The sequence below is a fragment of the Boleophthalmus pectinirostris genome, unplaced genomic scaffold (assembly GCF_026225935.1).
Source record: "Boleophthalmus pectinirostris isolate CB_2022bp ecotype Guang Dong unplaced genomic scaffold, ASM2622593v1 HiC_scaffold_17, whole genome shotgun sequence".
NCBI classification, from domain to species: Eukaryota; Metazoa; Chordata; class Actinopteri; order Gobiiformes; family Gobiidae; genus Boleophthalmus; species Boleophthalmus pectinirostris.
In genome coordinates this window covers 17,507,481-17,530,206 of record NW_026571115.1, presented here as the reverse complement: position 1 = coordinate 17,530,206, position 22,726 = coordinate 17,507,481, and the positions used below count along the sequence as shown (strand labels likewise).

Here is a 22,726-nt window from a genome sequence, read left to right as displayed (position 1 = left end):
CACCAGCCCGCCGCCGCTCCCCGCGGCCAACGCCAGAGAAATGGAGAGTCCAGCCCCTCTCAAGGAGTTGGATTCCAGAGCCCAAACTGTGCGTGGAGGTGAGGCCGACTATATCTAGTCGATAACGCTCAACCTCCCGCACAAGCTCAGGCTCCTTCCCCTCCAGCGAGGTGACATTCCATGTCCCCAGAGCTAGTCTCCATGTCCGGAGATCTGGTCGCCGAGGCCCCCGCCGTCGACTGCTGCCCAGATCTCTCTGCACCGGCCCCATATGGATCCTCCTGTGGGTGGTGGCCCACGTGAGGACGGCCCCACGTCGCTCCTTCGGGCTGAGCCCGGCCGAGCCCCGTGGGGGAAGGCTCGGCCACCAGGCGCTCGCTGGCGAGCACCCACCCCAGGCCTGGCTCCAGGGTGAGGCCCCGGTGACGCCAATCCGGGCGACGTAACTGGCCTCTGTGTTGCACTCATCATAAGGGGCTTCTGAACCGTTCTTCGTCTGACCCGTCCCCCCGGACCTGTTTGCCTTGGGTGACCCTACCAGGGGCATGAAGCCCCCGACAACATAGCTCCCGGGATCATTCGGGCACTCAAACCCCTCCACCACGATAAGGTGACGGTTCAAGGATTTATAGTGTACTATGTAATTTAAGTATGTTTTTCTTTTCTCAATTTCAGTGACATTAATATTGGTATGGCATTGTGTTTCAGTAGTGAGTTGTTAATAAGGATTGGGCAGGTAAACACTCAGCAAGGTTAGGGTGACCACCAAATTTTCAAAATTAAAAACTGGGACACATCCAGGTTGAGGTGGTTGTGATTGTTGGTATAAATAAAATTGAGAAAAGAGTGCGTAACATTGTCCATTCTCGACTCACTTGTGGGTCAGTATATCACCTGAGGGACTTATGGTCAAGCATGGTTTTCTGTATTTTAGCTAAACAAATGACAATATATTGGCATCTTCATTGCTAGCTGGTATCAGATTGGTCAAAAATAAGGACACCTGGGACATTTTTTGTATAAAACTGGGATAAATCAATAGTTTCTGATAAATCTGCTGAGACAGGGGACAGAGGGCTCAAAACTGGTACTGTCTGGGGTAAATAGGGGCATCTGGTCACCCTAGGCAAGGTATCCAGTCCAAGTACACAACAACAGGTCCAACCTGGCATTAACCCGACAACCTTGCTTTTGAACTATATTAAATACCAGTGTTACCTAATGTGTATTTTGGATGGCCCACTGTCCATAGATGGAAATGTCAACATTTAAATAAGTTAGTAGAGTAGCACACTTGGGGAAAAAAAGTCAAGTATAGCTTTATACTTCATTGATTGATTTTTAATATTCTTAAATACTTACTTTTTGTGTGCGTGAAATGATGCAAAAGTGAAACTCTTGCCGTGATACTCCCCAAAGAATTTACTCTCCTCCAGGCGGATGTGGTGCACCTCATTGGCCGAACAGCGGCGGTACGTGCGATGCCATTGGTCAGCTGTGGACACCCCACTCTCCCTAAAATCAGATGGATGGGTCATGGGGAGAACAAGCAACCTTTTTAGACATGACAGGCAAAGTTTCCAGTGTACAAATAGGATTTTTTGCCGTGATGTTGCCGAGGTAATCCTAAATCCATTCAAAGCTGTTAATCAATAGTGCGGGATGGACAGGAAGAGCAGGCGGCCCTGACCTACACAATAGATCCCAGAGAGCTAAGTGGACATCAGTTTTCTCCAGGGAATATGGCTTAAGACAAGGGAGGCTAAAGAGGTGATAACAGGAAGCCAGGTTGTGGGGGCAGTGTGAATGTGGGTGGCCTGTGACAGAGACAGTATTACATAAACAAGTGTTACAGCGAAAGTGCAAGGCTGGGGAGGAGGACGACAAATCCTCATCATGTATCTTTGTTCCAGCCAATAAACCAAATGGCACATGGGCTATACATAACCACTTATGAAAAGAGCTCTCAAAACTCTTAGAATATATTAGACTTGAGAATTATAGCCAGACAAGGCAGAAGTACTGTAGTTTTAGAGCAATATTACTGCTATCTATTTCATTTTTATTTGAAGGGGCACTACAGAACTTTTCTGGTGGTGGCTGATCTCCGTGGAGATGTTATTTCCTTGCCTAGAATGTTCCACAATAAGGTATTAAAGCTATTTATGCTTGTATTCAATTAATGTGCACTCTTAGTCTCCACAGATCCGACCTGTAACTTGGCCTGTTGGCATCACCTGCTTGCCTCCATGGAGACAGATATGTTTATTTTCAAACTGTGAAACTTTCCAGGCTAAGAAATGACATTGGTCCAATATTTCACTTATAATTTAAGAAACTGACATAATGCTATTTTGCACAACCTTAGCGGTGCTTCGTGTTCAGTTGAAAAATAATTTCTAAATGTTTGTTACATATTTATTTGCATTAAGATGTGGGAACAAGCCAATTCAAAGTACAGTTGCGTTTGCTATCTATGGCCATGAGTTTTGTATTGTTTTAGTTTGTTTCAGACTCAGAGGAAATATCACAATTGCACAGTGAATGAGTTTTATGACCAAAAGTGCCACAGTTACGACTTTAACAAAATGAGCCACTATAATTTTCATGTTCCTCTTTGTACAGACTCCACTGTACCTGTTGAGGGCCTGAAATGCTCCCACACGTGGCTTGAATCCTTCCTGGGGATTAGTTCTCAAAAAAAAAAAAAGCACAAAATTGCCGTGAGGAGTTAAAAAAAAGGCTGTATTTGAAATTCTAGACAGGAAGACGCACAACAAAAAAGAATATCACCAGTTAAAATGACTTGAAATGTGAATATTTCTCTTGATTTGAGTAGTGTTAATTTTTTATTAAGTTTTAATTTTGTAGTTTAATAGTATTTATTTTTGACTACTTTCATTGTATTCAATGTATTTATTTCCAATATATGCTTTTGATGTTGTTTGCTTATTTAAAGTAACATTATTTGACAGCAGAGTAAGAGAACCGCACTCAATAACAGGGCTCAACAATTTAGCAAATTTCAAACAACAGGTTTAACAGCATAACATTTGAAAGAAGATGCAAGAAACCCTACCTGAACATGCGTGTATAGTTCTAAATTACAGGGTTACAACCCCATGCACAGTATATTTTATTGTTTGAGCAGAAAAAATGAAATTTACATTTCTTTCATCTTAGTAATAAAAAATAAAATCTCCACGGACACAACAATATTGCATAAAAATGTTGAAAGCATTGAAAACAATAAAAAAAAATCTGGACAAAACAACACTAAAAATAGCTGATTATATTCAAGTCATATTAACTAACCAGATGATTCTTTTTTGCAGTGTTGTAGAATATTTGTCATATCTGTGGTGATGGAGTGCACTTACTGCCCCCTGGAGGAGTGGATGAGCAGCGTGATGAGGGTGGAGGTCCCTGGACACACACAGTTGAGAGCCAACATGGCGTACTTAAACTCCTCTTCACACACCACATGATCTGCACACACATGAGACACAAGAGGGACACTGTGACCGGGTCAAAATCTCCAACCAGACGCAAAAGAGTCGAGTCACTTCAGCTCTGGTCAAAAGTGGTGAGACTCTTTGGTCTGTGTGTCATTTATTTAAAATACACTATAATACTACCACTATCAAACTAACATTCTGTTAACAACATTGACTGTCCTGCCAGAATATTATTTTGTACAAGAAACAATGATTCAGCAATTTGCAAAAAGAACACATTATGACCAAAAATACACACACCCACAGACTACAATGCTCTTAGGTGACATTACATTACGTTCCTGTGGACTGATCCTAAGCTTAATCATAGTTATGACTTGCCTAACCTAAATCCTAATCTAAATTTATTTTAACCCATATCTAAACTTGTTTATATTAAGACATCTTTGTCATGGGGATCTGATTTTGTCCCCAAAAGGGTGGCAGGTCTCCTTGAGTATACCTACAGATGTTAGTCCTGTAAGGACTTTAAAAAAACCAAAAACCTTTTGAAATGAATGGGTTTGCTGACCTAAGCAGTATGTCGTTGTTAAGCAAAAAAGCAGTACCCCCATAGCTCCTTTGAAAATGCTGGTTTTCTTTGTGGTTATCTTTTGGAGGAGGAAAATTTCCATTTTTCCCCTTGACAGCTCTGTGGGTTCCATATCGAGTCAGGATGTCACATTATTAGACATTGTTAATTTGCTTTTAGCTAAAGAAAAAAAAAGCCCAGTCGTGTCTCTGAGCTCAGCTGCAGAGGACACTGTGTCAGACAATAATTTAATTAGACAGCTTTGTCCCAAAATCACCCTCTATTCTTCAAAAAGAGCTTTGTTACCTTGCTGTAGCTGGTTCTTCTGTTACTACAACTGTCACTACTACTACCACCACTACCACCGGCATTAACATTGCTACAACCACTACTGCTATTACTATAACTACTGATTCAGTAGTGTTACTGGTACCATTGTTATTCCTGCAGCCACTGCTATAATCTCTACTAATAATGCATTGGTCTTATATGGCACTTTTCCAGTCATTTTCCAGTCACTTTTCACAGAAACTGAAAACATCTTTATAGTTTCGCCTTATTCATTCAGTGATGTTAAGCTTCTATTGTGCCCTGGGGCAAACTGACAGAAGTGAGGCTGTCAATTTGCGCTATCAACTCCTCTGACCACCACCAACACTCACACACACACACACACACACACCACTTTCATACTTGGCAATGTGGGTGAAGTGTCTTGCCCTAAGAACACAGTGACAGTTTTTGCCACTGGCGCTCCACTGTGGCACCTGGAATTCCCAGAGCTCTCCCATCCAAATCTGACAAGATCAGGCTTGAAGGAGGTCTGGCCACCATTGCTATTATTGTAGTTTTTTTTTTTTTTATTGTGGTAGAACAATTGCTATTGACTAATGATTTTTTCCTTAGTGTAAAAATCAAGTTTGACTTAATATTACAGCAATATTATTAAACAATCATAATATTGATACTTTAATTAAGAACACTGGCTATGTTTACTTGATTGATTGATGTTTACTTAGAACTAATCATTGTTTGATTCCTGGAGTTATGTAATTTGAATAGTCTGATTTCTTTCTGACAAGGAACATTATGTAAAATTAATGTGGAAGAGACACACAAGAGAAAAAGCTAAAGATTAAAACTGTACTGTGTCTTCAAATATAAGTCACTCCAAAAATCCATGAAGTGACATATGTCATCAGGTGTTTTAGATGACCAGATTTCTTGTGTATATAAAGACACAGCAATAATCAGATCTAATTATTGGGTTGTCTGATTATTTTGGTTATCTGATTTTCACTGGCCTTGCAAATGTACTCATGTAATATTGTGATGTATTTGCTTTTGAACCCTATCTGTGTATCTGCTCCTCACCTGCTCACGTGTCCTGTCTTTAAAAGGAAAAGTCAATTGAGTGATTACATTTGAGGACATCTGTGTGGCAGACAGAATCAATTCCCAACGGTGTCATTCTCTAGTGTTGGCCTCGCAAGTCAATATAACATATAAACATATTATATTTGCTTTGTTGACTAAAGCCACAGCATGATGAAGGACTAATTGATTTGTTACATATTATATTTCAGCTTCATAACAAGTGACAAAAAAGACTACATTTGCAAGCATGAATCTTAAGGGAAATAACACAAAAAGATAAAAAAAACAACAAATAGTGGTAGTAGTTGTAGTAGTAATACATTTCCTTAGGGTTTAATAAAGTCTAGCAGTAGCAGTACTTTAATAGCAGTGGCATTCTGAAGAAAATTTATGCAGGGATATTAGTAACCTAATTTAAGAATTTTGATTAAAGGGGCATGTATGCATTTTTTTCCCAGTTGTTCAATAATCAGGATGTACTGCATGACAAGTAACAAAAATGACCAAAAGCATATGTAGTATGCACATATGAATGACTACATGTTTCCCCTCTCCCTTCTTAAGGGAAATAACCATAATGCAGTAGTAGTAGTAGTAGTAGTAGTAGTAATAGTAGTAATAGTAGTAGTAGTAGTAGTAGTAGTAGTAGTAGTAGTAGTAGTAGTAGTAGTAGTAGTAGTAGTAGTAGTAGTAGTAGTAGTAGTAGTAGTAGTAGTAGTAGTAGTAGTAGTAGTAGTAGTAGTAGTAGTATTCCTCAGGGAATAATACAGTCTATATTTATCTAGCAGTATACCAGCAGTAGTAATAGTTTATATGAGAGGTATTCTGAAGAAAATGTATGCATGGATATGAATGACTTTAAGAGTTAAAACTGACTAAATTAAAACTTAACAAAGGCCAGACCAGGTTATAAAAACTGGGTAAACAAATTTGGATAAAAGATTAATTTTAAATCGTTTTATTGTCTGACAGTGTGCATGCTAGGTGTTGTTACTTTTACAGTGAAAACTCCACTCTGATCTCTGAAAGTTTTAAAAGTGCTTATAAACTAATCTCTGTGAATAATAAGGTAAGTGGACCACTGCAAACTGTGAAAACTGAAAATGAACTAGTCTTGTTTTAAGACAGTAAGACTCCTTCATGTTTTTGTAACAACAACTTTTTGTTTATTGCTAAAAGCTTTTATTTCTTCCTAAATCAGCTCACTCATGATAAAACATATATAAATTCTTATCTCTGTAGATCACCTATCACTTGTTCCTGTTTTCGCAGTATGCAAAGACAATCTATGCTTCATCAGTATAGAATCCAGTCTGTTTTTCAATCCAATATCCAATTTAAAATGTCCCCTGCACACCTCTCCTTCACAATGTGCTTCCTTTGCTCCCTGCGGTACGAATCTATTTAGACTGCAACATGCCCTCCATTTTGGGGCCTCTATCATTCTGCTTTCCCCCAAAACATTCAAAAGCTATTACTGTTATTTCTGAAGCTTGTGCATGTAGATGTCAAACTGCAGTAGCTACAGATATTTTTTTTAGTTCTTTGCTGAATATAATGCTTACTCCAATAAATTTTGTACAATGTATAGTTCAGATATTCTTGGGTTTCAGATTAAATCATAACATTTTATAGATCAGTAATATTTAATACAGATGAGGCGACAGTTAAAATTCATATTGTGAAAATGCAGATGCAATTCTTTTATTTTAATATAGTGAATTGTGGGGTCTAACCACTAATAGAAATGATCAGGTCCAATATTCGTGAATTTGCTTTTTGGATTTTTCATGATAAAGTACAATGGTCCAAATCATCACATACTACAATCTAAAAACCACCAATATCACACTTGATTAGATCCAGAAATTGTGTCCTAAAATGTAGTAAGATGTATTTACTGTGGGTTTTTTCTGTGTTCATTCAACTATGAGCAATACAAGTCTGTGCTGACATTATTATCTAACCCACAATAACCTTTGGGACCAGTTAAAAGCTCTTCTTTTGGCTAGTTTTAATAGATATGTACCTTTTTCCCATTTATCAAGTACAAAACAATAGAAAAAATTGTATTTCAAAGTTTGTGTTTTCCACGATTCCTAAACTTTATTTCTTCCGGTTGACAAAAGACAACAATCAGCTTGGCCTGTAAACTTTATTACAGCTAAACAGTTTTGTTCAGATTCTGTCAGTTGGATAACACACACTTGGTTAATAGCACTAGGTTATGTAAGGTTAGACCACAAGATAAGAGAACCTTTATTTGTCCCACAATGGTGAAATTCAGATAAAAGTCTTCTTATCTGATCTTGTCTTGTGGTCTATTGTAACATGGAGGCCCAACAAAACTTGAGTGCTAAAGGTAATAGGTTAGGCTGTTAAACTGATGTTAATGTTTGCTTTTTGTTTATGTGGTAATTTGTGCATCCCCCCATCTTTCCTGTACTGAGCTGCACCGGCCAAATCTAATTAAATCAATTGCTTGTGTTTTTTTGGTTTTTTTTTTTTATGGTACGCTACAGTTAACGCCCAAAACAAAAATGGAGGAGATAATTAGCCGATAGCATGGCGTACATATCTGACTGGGCACGTCGAGGTTTCCAGCGGCGTGTAGCACCGGCACCACGCCGCATCTTTTCTAATGAGTGCAGAGCTGTTATTAAGCTATTCCTGTGGCTCAGATTAAATCTGGTCTAGGCTGTTCATTAATGCCTCCCACACTAGCACTTAGTGAGTGGATTCCGAGTGGTGTCAAAACATGGCATCTGCACTTACTGTACTACTCTGTCCTATTACTTTATCAAGTCAGACAGAGTCACTCTTACAGAGCACCGGCAAAATCAGTGTCTCTCAAACTTTGGTACAGGTATAGTTCTCTTAGAATGGGGTCCCTTCTATAAAATAAGGTCACTTCTGCAGAGTTGTCTTTTACAAGACTCATAGAATTAAATGTATAAACTATTTTTAAATGTTTGTAAATAATTAATATTAACTTGGGAGATTTTTAGAAACAAAATTCTTGCTAATATGAGTCTTATTTCTCTCTCTCTTTTACTTTTATGATGATTATTTATATTTTGATTAGTTTTTATTGTGATTTTAATGTATTTCTTATTCTGTAAAGCACTTTGAATTACTTTGTGTTTGAACTGCGCTATACAGATAAACTTGCCTTGCCTTGCCTAATTTATAAACCCATATTTTAAGGGAACTATGCCATTTTCACATATTGATTTAGCCTTTATTTGGGCCTTTGTGTGTACCATTTAGCCTAAATTTGTTTTAAAAATCTAAATTTTATTTTAAGTGGCTGTTAAAATCAGTTAGCTGAAAATCACTAATACAAACACTCAACAACTTAATTTTGCCTTCTATTTTAGCAAACCATAAGTGTACAAAAGTAAATTAAAACCAAAAATCCACTATCCATTCAAATATAATCTAGGGTCAAGTGACAGTGTCAGAAACCCACACAGAAAAACCTGGACGCAGTGAATAGACAACCCTGTTCACCCCTGCACTGAGTGGTAATTATGCTTCGGGAAAAGGACTCGAAATGAGGGCTGTGAATTTATCTATTTCAGCTGCAGGCCTGGGCTAATACAAAAGGGCTCATTCTGGCTGCTGTGTCTCGGTCTTTACACTGGAGGATTGCCGTGGGGAAAAGTGAGTGCCAGGTAAGAGCCAGTAGAAAACTTATCAAAGACAGCCAGGATTTGGTCACTAAGGTGTGAAGTCCAACGTTAATCATAGATAGAAACACCTGGGAAGCGTCCCTCCAGCTTGACTCAGCATTGACATCCTTTGAAAATAAATTATGTGTTTTTCTGGATTGAGGCGGTCTTAAGTTGTTCTCATACTTGAAGATGATTGACTGGTTTGATGCTGCTAAGAGGAAAAGCAAAAGCAGTGTAAAAATAAATAAGAAAGAGCAGGCAGAAATCCTTCATAAGGCTTAGAGGCAAGCTGAGCCAATCTGTTGGGCACTACCTCAGAGCTGGAAGGACAAAGCACCTCTGCTGTTGAGGGTAGAAGGGGACTTTAAATTAGCTGCAGCTACTGGTTCTAGATACAAGTGCTGGCTCTTTCAGTTGGATCAGAATTTTAGTATTAACTTCCAAATATCCAGAAGTGAAATAATAAAACTAGAAGCAAACAGAGCCACACAAAAAGCCTAACCAAAAGAAAAAACTAAATTGTAGAACTTCTGTGCAGAATCAGATGTTATTTCTAGTTTTAGTGCTTGGAGTCTGCAGTCTGCATTTAATTATAGTGTTATAGTGTGTAGAGTGTTTTATTTTCTGTGAAGCAGGAAGTGCTTAGCATGCTAATGTTTGTTGCCATGACATGGAAAAGTGAAAAGTGCTCATAAACCATCATGATAAATAATTAGGATGCTCTGAATACATAAGGTAAGTGCTACATAATTATAATCTGCAACACCCGTGGATCATAATTTGCACATTTTAAATCGCAATATTCATCTAAAATCACTTAATAAAAAGAACAAGTCCGCTGATGTTAAAAACTCACAGAGAGTCAGTAATTCCAAGGACAGCTGCAGATCATATCAGCGAGTAGCAGCAGATTTTTTTTTGGTCTTGTACCAAAATGACTATGTGACACTGCTGAATCTTACATCTATCACAAACTAAGAAAATTAAATTGGAAAACAAAGTATAGACTCAGTCATGCATGAATTATTCCATATATAACTTCGAGCGAGTAAATGAGAAGGGGAAACGACTGCAACATTAAAAACTCTGAAAAGTTGATTTTGCATAATAGGTCTGCTTTAAGACAATAAAAATCAGATACAGCACTTCTAAGTAAACAATTTGATGGTCAGGCCATTATGCGCAGTCCCACTGTGACGCCCCTGCCGTGTGAACACAGATAATCATCTTTAGTGCTCCTGTCTCTGTCTCGCTCACCGCAGCGGCCCACCTGCAAACTTGACGTGGAACTTGTTCTCCGGTTTGAGGATCTGCACATACAGGGGGCAGTTTGGAGCGAAGTCCTTCACCGCCCAGGCCCGCAGGATAGTCTGGTGATCCTGCAGCAACAAGAAGACAAGTATTCATACTTCACAGAGACATCACACTGGAGGGAGGGGTCTATATGTTACCATGGTGACACAATGCACACATTTGTAAACACAGTCAAAAAAGTTTTAAAATAGTCTAAAATTCACAAAAATAAATAAATAAATAAGATACAAAAGCACAAACATTTTCAAGAGCCTGTGATCAACACGAGCATTCATGGGCCTGTTTAGGTGTTAGATTTTCAATAAAAACTTGAGGGACTAACTGAAAAAATGTTGGATAATGCTAGCTTGTGACTGTAATGATATCTTAAGGGGACTTGCACAAATCAAATCATCTAATCAGTTCTTTTATGGCCAGACAGTGCAAAAATTAAATTCTAACTTGAGTAACAAAGCTTCAGACAGAGTAGTGCTTAAATTAACATCACACCCCTGGGGAATGCTGGTAACACGAGCTCCAAAGTATCAATAGGTGAAGAAGGTAAAAATGGAAGTAAAGAGAAAGGCAGAGAGAAAGAAAGAGCAAGTGGCTGTGAAAATGAAATAATAAAAATGAGAAGAGTAAGAGGGAAAGAAAAAGATAGAGAGGGAGAGAGAGGTAAAAAGAAAACAAAAAAAAATATGGAGAGCACAAGTGGGAAAAAGGAGAACAGAAAGGGGAATTGGAACTGAAAAGGAAAACTGTGAAAATGGGGGAGATTAAGAGAGCAAGAGAGGGAGGTAGAGAAAGAGAGGACAAATGATGAAGAGAGAGATGGACAAGACAGAGAGTGAAGGAGGGATACAGAAAGAGAACGCATGAGGAAGCAGAGATGAAAAATGAAACACACTGAAAATGGGGAGAGTAAGAGAGGAGAGAGAGCTAGAGAGAGAGAGTGATAAAGAAAGAGAAAATAGGTGCAACAAGCATACAGCAGTAAACCCTGGATAAGGCCTGAAGTCTAATAAACTGCTTTAGCTGCAGACAGTTCATACAATTGAACAATACTCTCAGCAATTTCTACAGAAGTACAACCCGGGCTGTGCTCCTCCAAACAGAGGTGCAGCTTGCTACTATTACAGTACATTGACAATTTGTATTTGTGCGGTTCCTCGAAGTGAATGAATGGGAAAGTGGGACATGCCTATTACGAGAGGTTATTCAAGATGGGACGAATTTTGGAGAAATGTTTAAACCAACATGTTGGACCAGTTGGCTGGTCTTTGTCAGGTCATAAGAATAAAACCGGGCACACAGGTGTCCTTATATACGTACAAGAAATGAATGAATGAGGATTTGGACTATTCTAGATTTCTTTAAATAATGTCATATCCTCCAGGTAAATTGTAATGGATATTTAAAAATGTGTGCATATGTGATGGACACACCTGTTGCTTTTCTGTGGGTCTGCCTAGTGCATGTACATTCCTTGGGTGTTTTGGTGTGACATCTATTGGCTCACCTTCTCTTTTTCCTGTGTTCCATGTGGCTAGTCGCATGATTTCTTGTATTTAGGGACACCTGTGTGCCCTGTTTTATTCTCATGCCCCAAGGAGGACAAGCCAGCTGGTCGAAGCGCGTTGGCGTCCTGCCTTATGTAATAAAGGACTTTTAATATAATCATCAGTGTGCCTCAGGTTTGTATCTTGTCCATTTTTAAATGATTAAGTAAGGGCCACATTCTTCTTAGATTTTAACCTAACCCTCTAAGAGCATCTATACTGAGATTTAAAAGATATTTTTATGACCTAGTTTCTACCTCTTGTCTTAATCAATTGCCAAATTTTGAAGGGTCAAGTGTTTTGGGCTAAACATACAGCCAGATGTACAGTAAACTTAAAGGTGGACTATGTAACTTTTCTTTACATTTAACATACCTGTCTTGCCTTTTTTTTTAAGTTCTAGTCTTTTTAGTGCTTCAAAAAACCTTGAAAAGCACACCATATTACTGAGAGCACTTGCCTATCCACTGATCTTACAGGTAATTTAGCATGGTGGTGCAACTTGCTTGTCTCCATGGAGATAGATGAGTTTAATGCCATACTGTTGATCAATCCAGGGAAAGCTATAACACCCCCATGGAGACAAGCAGGTGGTAGATCACATCGGAAAAGTTCATTGTGCGCTTTAAATGCTCTCCTTATTCTAACCACCTCTGAACCAGCCCTAACTAAAGTAAATGCATCTACATATTTGTGTTTATTGAATCATAGCATTTGCTAGTTGATATTTCTGTCCAATTAAAATAAATTGCGTGACTAAAAGATACTAATTAGATGAGGCTAATTATTTTTTGAAACCATCTTTTACACATTGCTCCTGTGAGGTATACCGCAACAAAATGTACTTGACAACACCAGTTTGTAAAATAGCAAAATGTTTTCATTATTAGCAAGCAGAAATGTCATTGTGAGAAATTAGCTGTTAGTAGTTAGTAGTAAAAATGAGAAAAATTAGTGAAGAACATACAGCAGCGATGCGATCCACTTCGAAGCGATTGCTGAGAATAAAGCAGGCCTCAGCATCGTCCATCCTTCAGCCATTTTCAAGAGTCCACAAGTGCAAGGATAGGAGGAAGAAGACCAAAAAGAGTGAGGGGAGTGAGAGAAAAACGAATAATGTTGTCATGTTATTTAATGTTAGGACAAAGGAGAAAAAAGACAAGACAATAGAGGCACAAATGAACCAATGTGTCTCTCAAGCCCACGCCATTTATGGATGAGATAGTAGGAGGCGAGGAGACAGGGAGATTAAATAAACAGGCTTTTCTTTTCTTGCGACAAAGACAGCCCAAGGTGCTGTATTATCAGAGGCCAGGGCTAAACAATAAGCAATATGTAATTACAGATGTTACAGAAAGCCTTGGAGGTGCACTAGATATTAAGTGTGAATGGCTGGGAGCATGCACACAGCAGAATAGAGTGGACAGACGGGGGCTTGCTTACTTTGCTCTCATGAGGTCCTGGTCCTTCAGAGCTGAGCCTTGAAGGTAAATAACTCTTTGGGCCCATAGAGGAACATGAAGCACTCTCCGAACCTGCACATCCATCTCAGCAGGACAAAGGATCACCACATAGTAATCCTACAAGAACAAAATACTATATTATTGAACTGACTATGGAAACTAGGCATGATCGGATTGTGGATTTATTTTTTATTTTTTGATTTGATATCCAGTTTTTGTCTCACTGCAGTGGCTGATAATTGCCATTTGCATATTTACATTATGTTAGGTTAACTTTTCACATTTGTAAAATATTAAATAAAGTTTGAATCTCCTCATTTCAGTTCTCTGCAGCAAGTGACTGGAACCACCAACAGATTTAAAAACTTAGTTCATTTTTACCACTGTCGACTTTTAAAAACTCCATCCAGAGTATTTTACAGGATAATTGCACATGTTTTTAACACTTTTATATCTTTAATCTGCAATTGTTTCACTGTTTTATGTCTCTATTCACTGTTTCATGTTATGGTTGATGTGTGAGTGTGTCTGTGTGTCTGTAGATCTGTAGAGAAGGCGTTCTCAATTGAGTTACTTGGTAAAATATTGAATAAATAAAAAAAACAAACAAACAACAAAAAAAAAAAACATTACTCTATTTTCTGATCTATGTTGTTTCCTGATCACTAATATGGAGTTGTGTTTCATTTCATTCACACACGTATAACACACAAACATTGCTTATTTAGGATCCATTCTTCTCTCAAACATGACGCCACATGGTAATACTGGAAGTGCTCCACTGTGTTTATAAACTCCATACACCTTCACTAGAATCATTTGGATAATTTCAGCCCTGGAATTGCCAATCTTTACTGAACTAAAGGTGAAACGTTGTTGAGTATTTTGAGCTTTGGAGATGTAGACAGACTAATACAGGATTACTCAGACATGAGTAAATGAACCAAAATACAACGCCAAGTATGTTTTGGATGTTACAACATTGTCTTAACAGGTCACAAGAGTCAATTATATGTAATATAGGACCTTTAACTTAATATTTATATGAAGTTAAAAAGAACAATTTACTGCATGATTTTGTAAACTATATGGGCAGCTATAATAAAATATTGGTGCCACATATTGATTACATTTTCAATACTGGATCAATATCACCAATAATATCAATATTGAAACTGATATATTTTCCATCCCTATTAGAAACCAGTGAGGCAGTGTTATATTATAGGGGGGACAAAGCTTTTTGACATTGAAATAAATTAATGTTCTCTATAAGAACGTTTTCCTAAATATATTTTTCAGTGATTTCTGGAGGCATTGGTGCCAATATTGGGATTTGAATCTGTGAGTAGATTTCTGTACATAGGGGAAAGTAAATTAAAATAAAACTCCATATCTGCATAAGTCAAGAAGTAGTATTCTAATTTTGTTGTAATTCAGTTAGTTAAAAAGCACCAATTAACACAGATACTTAAGTACCAATTTTGTTGCATAGTATTTTCTTTTCCTCATAGATTTGTGTGCTGCCTCCACTTTTGGCTCTTTGCAGTGCCAATTTTTTGTAGTGGTTTTCAACTTGAATAAAAGTGACAAGACCAAGTGTGAAAAATATTGTGTTTGGAGAGCCTCTAAGCAAGCAAAACAACCATTTATTCTGACTGTTGTGGAAATGGGGTTCACATCATATTATGCAACGATCTGGCCTAACCTAATGCTGGAACAATATTACACATTTATTTGCACACACGGGCAGACCCCCGGAGCGCAAACGCACGCATCTGCTCCAAATACAACAGCAGTGTGATTAAGGTTTTGTGCTGGATTAGCTCCAACCCCATTTTAACACTGCAAACCCAATCAGGACATTTCAGTCTCTTGTGTCATTTACTGGGAGATACCGAAGTATGGGAGAGTGAGCAAACAATAGGGCTGTGAGATTGTTTAATATTTCTTTGTTATTTAAAATTCAAGGTAATTTACATATGAGACTGAAATATGAACAGCAAAATCCTATACATTTCAGTTACTCTTTTTTGTAGAGGTCTGTTGTTGAATGGCTTCCAAATAATAGCCAACATGCTGACAATTCTAGATGTTTACCATGAATCACTCATGGACGAATCAGTGATTACATCGACGAGTTTTGCTTTTTCCCATTAAAATATTAGTATTGCCTATAATTGCAGCTTGTGCCGTGTGGTGTGCAACAAGCCAAATAGTGATTTAGTTTCATTTGTGATTCATTCTCATCCATCCAGCATGCAGTACTAAGCCATTTTGTGTAATATAAGGTCCTATATTACACAAAATTTACTCTTGTGAGCTTTAAGCCATGTTATATTGTTGCTCTGTCCTCAAAAACATACCCAGAGTTGTGTTTCATTGACACATTTTTGAGTAAAACTTTATTATTAGTCTATCTACATCTTTAAAGCTCAAAATGCTCTGCTTTTGTAATATGTAGTGGCAGTTTTCAAGTTAACAGCTCCTTTTACCTTCAGTTCAAGGCTGAAATTATCCAAATGATTCTACTGAAGGTGTATGAAGTTTAAAAGCCCAGAGGAGCACTTCCTGTATTACCACTTGATGACATCACAAGGTTAAGTCTTTTCCGTTTAAGAGAAGATAGAGCCTAAATATGCAGGATTTATGTGTTAAACATGTGTGAATGAAACAAAATACAACTCCAGGTATATATGTTTCTGAAGAGGGACTAACATTATTACATAGATCAGAACACAGTGTCACCCTTTAAATAAAATAACTTTGTATTTGTTCATCATTTTTGTGCACTTTAATAACTTTAATAATAAGAAGCTCTCTAATGAAGTCTGAGCTTTCCATGTTTGGCTGATTCTTTGCTGAAGACAAGTAAGTAAGTAATTAAGACTCAATAGATCTAATTTTATTCTTGTGCACTATAAAGAACTGATGTTTATTCTGGCTATTTTTTGTCCAATTATTTAGGATTTACTCTGCTATAATGAATCACTTTATCTCCAGAACAGTTGCTGTGATTATAATGATAGCCTATTTAATACGCAGTAAGCCAGCCAAAACAAATTTTCTTTTCTTTTTATGTGCAATGGATTAATAGACACCCTATGGAACAGATCATTTTCACCACCAATACAATAAGTCATTTGTCCCTCTTTATCCGAAAGAAGTAATACTGCTATAGATATAACAAATGAATACAACAATGCAAAATGTTCTCTAAAATCCCCCCAAATAACAGATTGCTTTTACTTGATCAGATTTAAAGGATCTGTGGCTAAATTATGAGGCATTTATTCTTAAACAGATTCCTGAAATTACTCTATAGCAATTCTTATTTTGGATGTAGAATGGATGCTTTAAAATACTTTCAAAATAATACTTTTACTTCAAAAAGTGAAGTAGAACTATTAGATGACATCTGATCTAATCGCTTATGTTGATTATTTATGTTTTGATTTGTTTTTATTGTGATTTTAATGTATTTCTTACTCTGTAAAGCATTTTGAATTACTTTGTGTACGAATTGTGCTATACAAATAAACTTGCCTTGCATTGCCTATGAAAGGAATATATAAATAATCTATTTTCATCTCTAAATTATTGAAAATATTTATGCAATGTATTTCTTTGGTAAAAACAAAATGTCAAAATTTTGCTTTTTGCATGTTGTTTTGAAAATTTCTCTCATGGAAGACAATAAAGGATTATCATCATCATCATCATCATCATCATCATCATCATTAAATAGACAAATAACAAATATCTCGTTAACATTTGCCTAAACCACATTCCCACTTTTGGATAATCCCAATTTTTCACTTTGCATTAAAACTACCTATTGGTAGTTTTCAGATCCTAGACTGTGATGACGTCCTACTCCAAGATGAGGGGCAAGGGTCTATTGATTACACTGTACTTTCTCATGAAATATATAAAAGGTAAATTCACAAATCTTGAACCTGATCATTGTTATCAGTGACTAGACCCTAGAAGTCACCATATTATAACAGAAACCTGCATTTTAACAGTATTCATTTTAGCTGCCCCCATCTGTATTAAATATTATTGATCAATACAGTGTTGTGTTGTCATCTGAAATACTCCTGTACACATTGAGGACAAACCTGGAGTCGAGGATGTGCAAAAAACTCATTGAGGAAGTCCATGAGGAGGTCGATTTTGAGGCAGCTCACACACAAGACCACGTGCTTCTCAGTCTGGGCCCGGTAGCGGCTGTAGTTTCCACCAGACTTCTGCCTCTCCATCCACAGAAAGGCCAGCTGTTCGAACTGAGAGCAGAGGACACATCACTCACTTTCAACAGATGGGCAAAATGGATTAAGTTGACTTGGCCGAGACACAGAGAAATATCAGGTTAGAGTGGGACAATGCTCCGTGCCGCGAGGTGTTTTGGTTTAATTAGCAGTGTGTTTTGGATAGATTACAAAGCCATACTGATGCTGCGGATTTAGTCAAGGGTGCTTGAAGATGCTTGACAACAAGAACAAACAAGATGATGTAGAAAACACTTGCCAAAGCCACTGACCGATAGAGACCTATATTTGCAGATAATCAGTGCTATCTGAATAAATGAGAGAATAGCTGTTATTTTCAGGGACATTTTTTGCTCATTTGATTGTGTTATTATATTTTATTCGGTGTATTTTTTATTTTTTTTTTATAGTTTTAATTACAATTTTTTCTTATTTGACAAGATGATGTAGAAAACACTTCGACTGATGGAGACCTATATTTGTAAATAATTTGAATAGGGAAAAGTTCAGTGGTTTCAGTGGTAAAGCTGCAGTGCACATGCAAGGCAAAATTATTAAAGTTATTACCTGTCAATAAAGTCCAATAGCCCAAAAAAGAAAAATAAATTAAGCTGATTTGTTAATTAATTAATTGTAGCAGCAGGAGTAATAAGACTAGTAATGGGTGATGCTGCGAGATGTTTTGATAAAAATTATTTTTAAAGAGCCAAATTGGAGAGACAAATTTGTTCAATACACATGTCATAAAAAACATAATAGCCACAGATTTGTTTTAAATGGCCCATATTAGGCTATTTCCTGATCTGTGTTTTAATGGTTCCTCATCACATCCCTGCATATTTAGGCTGAGTTCTTCTCTCAAACAGAAAACACTCTGCTCCACCTTGTGATGTCATGTGGTAATACAGGAAGTGCTCCACTGTGTTTTTAAACCCCACACTATGGAGTAAGAAAGTGTTCAGAAACTGCATATTTAGGAAATCCGTGCATACTTAGTTGTAGTTGAGCATAAACTAAATATTAGTAAATTCTCGAATGAGTCCAATCACGAAATGAAAATTTATGATTACACTTTCTTCAGTACAAATATGTGTTCACAAACGTGACTTTACTCTCAAAAATACGTCATCAATTCACAGACATTATTTATTGAGCAGCTGGAGATATCGGACTTTTGCACTGCATACGGATTGAACAAGGACTAAACCAGGACTCATCCCAGGACTGAACCAAACTGATCCCAGGACTTCTGCTCAATAAATAATGCCTGTGAAGTGATGACGTATTTTGACAGTAAAGTTGCAAAACTTGTATTTGTACTGAAGAAAGTGTAACTGTAATTTTCGTTTTGTGATTGTAATTCTTGATGTCGTAACATTTCAATTCGTATTCTGACAGATAAAATACAGAAAGTACATTATGTATGACTGAATTCATTGGAGGGGTTACAAGTATTTATTTTATGCTCAACTACAGCTAAATATGCACAGATTTCTATCCTATGCACACAAATATTTCTGAAAGCTTTCTTAATCCATCCCCATACACCTTCAGTAAAATAATTTGGATGATTTCAGCTCTGAAATTGCCAGTGTCTACTGAAATAAAGGTAAATGGTAGCTGCTGACTAACACTGCATGACATCACAAGGTGGAAGAGAGCATTTTGAGTTTTGGGAATGTAGACAGATAAAGGGTTACTCAAACATGTGTGAATGAAACAAAACGCAACTTCAGGTATGTTTTTGATGAATAACAGCATTCTAACATAACCAAAAGCTCATAGGAGTCAATTCTGCGTAATATGGGACCTTTAAGGAATTCAGTCTTTTTTTATGATAAAATGAAAAAGTGTTTTATTCAGAAGTTGTTTTTCTGTCTACAAAATCAGCAGTATATTTTGGTATGCTGCATAATCCCTGAATGGATGGCTCTTGGAATGCGTGCAGATAGTTGGGATCATTTGGTTCAAAACACAGGTAGAAAAAATGCAAACCCTGTCTAGAATAGCATCTACTGTTTATGTCCCAAGACCATAACCCTGACTTTCTGGTCCTGTTCCTGCTGAGATGATGTAACTGTGTCTCACTGTCTGTAAGCCATTTCAAACAATGCTCTGGTCTTTTAACTATCTCTACTTTCCCACATAACAGCAGAGATAGGAGCAAATGTTATAACTCCAGCCACAAAATGCCAGTAAAATGGAAAGTTCTGCAGTTTTTTCAACAAGAAAAAGAAGATTAGTGATAAGCATGCATTATAGGGTAATTAAAGGCCCATATTAGGTTATTTTTTAATCTATGTTATAATGTTGTTTCTTCATCAGACACATACCTGGAATTGTGTTTTGTTTCATTCTGCCATATTTAACACACAAACCCTGCATATTTAGGCTGAGTTCTTCTCTCAAATGGAAAACACTGTGTTACACCTTGTGATGTCATGTGGTAATACAGGAAGTGCTTCACTGTGTTTTAATCTCCATACACCTTCAATAGAATCATTTGGATCATTTCAGCCCTGAAATTGCCAAAAGCTACTGAACAAAAAGTAAAAGGTAGACAGACTAATAATAAAGGGTTACTCAAATATGTGTGGAAAAACAAAACAAAACACAACCCTAGATATGTTTTTGAGGAGGTAACCACATTATTTTTCTTCATTACAGCAAGGTAAAGCTAAGTTGAAATGGCTTGTGTTTTATGAGCTTATGAGTTAATAATGTTATTGTTGCGTAACATAATAATTATTCAGACTATTTTTATTCAATTCTATTTATGATTCTGCTCGACTAGAGCACGTCTTCATTGTTCCTTGAACTCTTTGCCAGCTATAATGAAGCTCTTTATCTCCAGTACAGTTGCTACGATTACATTGATAGTGGTTTACAATACGGAACAACCCAGCCAAAACAATTCCTACTGTTTTTTGTTTTGTTTTTGCCAATAGTAGATATGGTTGACATGTGATGCTTATATTTGTGGTTATAGAAATTGTGCTTGGCTTATTTTGAATTGAATGAGGGAGACAAGTGTTGAAATGATAAGAGAAGAGATAAAAGCTGAATCCTGATATGGTCTGTGTCTCCGCGGTGAACGGTCAGAGCAGGACTGAGTCGAGCAGATGAACGACCACACACATGGGGGGGGGGGTTTCAAAATGTCAAGGGGTATTTATGGATCAGAGATGGTACAGAGGCTGAGAGTGAGTGCCCTGGCAAGTCTATACCAACTATACAAAGATTACAAAGATATTGTTCTATAAAGATGCTACAATAATGAAAAGTGCTTCAAACATTATTTATTCACTCCACAGAAGCAGATTGATGGAAATGTGTGCCTGTCACACCACAGCAATCCTGAGTAATTATCATCATTCATAAGATATATTATTTTGATTTGAATTATTAATTGCTAAAGTAACAGTGCTGTAATTTCATGGCTCTAATGTGGCATTCATGCAGTACTTATGAACTCAGAAAAATGTTTTTTTCCAATTTGGAGAATGCGCATGAATGCTCACACAAGTCGGGAAAAACAAACCAGGAACTTGGTGCCAAAACCATCTGCATGACTTCCATCTCTGGCACCTGCTCTGGTGGAGATGAATGAAAATCATCTGATTTCTTAATTTATCATACACATTTGAGCTCTTCAACTAAAACTTATAATACAATACATTTACAGACTTTGTAAGCTGCTGCCCAGTATCATGAGACTCTATCATAAAAATAAAAGCACATGAATGAAAATAAGTTGAAACCATCTCATCTTGGAGTCCAGAGTTCCCGAGGACACATGAATGCAGCATAAACCCCACATTCTTGATAGGATCCTGTTTTGTAGATGAGCCTCCTGGTTCTGCACTACTATTGCACTACTATCGCCCACTGCTATTGAGAGGTTGGCAGGAGCACTGGTTCAAGAATGGGTCAAATGCAGAGGACAAATAACATCTACAAATACAATGGAGCCAAGATGGTGGGTAAGGCTCGCCCCAAGGCCATAATGATTGTTTGGGCTGAAGTAAGGAGGGTTAATGTCAACACTGAGGCTTGAAAGCATTAGACTGAATAGTCATGAGTTTTCCAATTGAAATGAATTGAATTCTAGTCCAGCCTTTTTGGTGCCTTAGATAAATGCTAATTAGTATTATAGGAAAGACAAAAAGCAACAATGGGCAACTTGCAGACATTTTTGTTTATGTCCTACAGGTGAGCCATTATTATAAACATTTTCATAACAAAAACAATCAAATAAATAACAAAATTCCATAAATAAATGAGGTGTGATCAAAAGGTCTTAAAAAGTGAAACTTCTCTTGCACCTTTGTATAATATTCCACTTTCTTCACTATTTGCTAACACTTGCTTATATCTAAAGAAAATGTGAGAACAAGTCAACGGCCAGTTTAGCACGTGTGGGATGTACTCCTACTTTAACTGAGGGACTGGCGATGGCGACACCATTTTAAAATAGCCAACAGAGACGTGAATTGTCGTCACACACAATTTGCACCAACACAGAGTCAAAAGCAATTATTTTTGAGCCTATTCTGAGAAAACAGGTGCAGAATAACCCCACAATACCTCTTGTTTTGTCAGATCGTTTGCAAGACGCACACAAGCAAGTATGACAAACAACTGTTGCTGTGCATTTATCAAGCAGCATCCCTGAACAAATAACACGTGACTATGTCCTTTTGTTAGCTCCCAATAGACAGCGCATCTGTGAGAGAAGATGACAGAGGAGAGATCTGGGGACTTGAGCGACAAAAGGAAGGAGTCAGAGGAAAGTGGTGCTGTAAATCTTAAAACGCAAACAGGGAAAAACAGGGAGATTTGATTTGAATAGAGAAGTTACATTTGAGATAGGCAGTTTAGAATATTTTATAGGCTCATTCAGTCACATTTAGAATTGACAGTTGTATACGCTCGTGGCAAAAACAGAAGTAACTGGTGATCGCAATAATTTGTTAGCTTGTTTAGAAGCATTTCACGTGTTTTTACCACATTAACTTTGACTTTACTTGACACTCTTAATGTGAAATAAT

The 22,726-nt window shown here is 37.2% G+C and overlaps 1 protein-coding gene across 1 annotated transcript in view; it reads right to left on the bottom strand.

Moving 5' to 3' along the window:
* The window catches only part of LOC110167986 (potassium channel subfamily T member 2), a 74,303-nt gene that overhangs the window by 14,496 nt on the left and 37,081 nt on the right, over positions 1-22,726 (bottom strand). Inside the window, 6 exon segments of the mRNA XM_055152854.1 lie at positions 1,363-1,515; positions 3,381-3,489; positions 10,354-10,462; positions 12,906-12,969; positions 13,382-13,518; positions 17,526-17,690. Coding sequence (XP_055008829.1) covers positions 1,363-1,515; positions 3,381-3,489; positions 10,354-10,462; positions 12,906-12,969; positions 13,382-13,518; positions 17,526-17,690 — 737 coding nt within the window.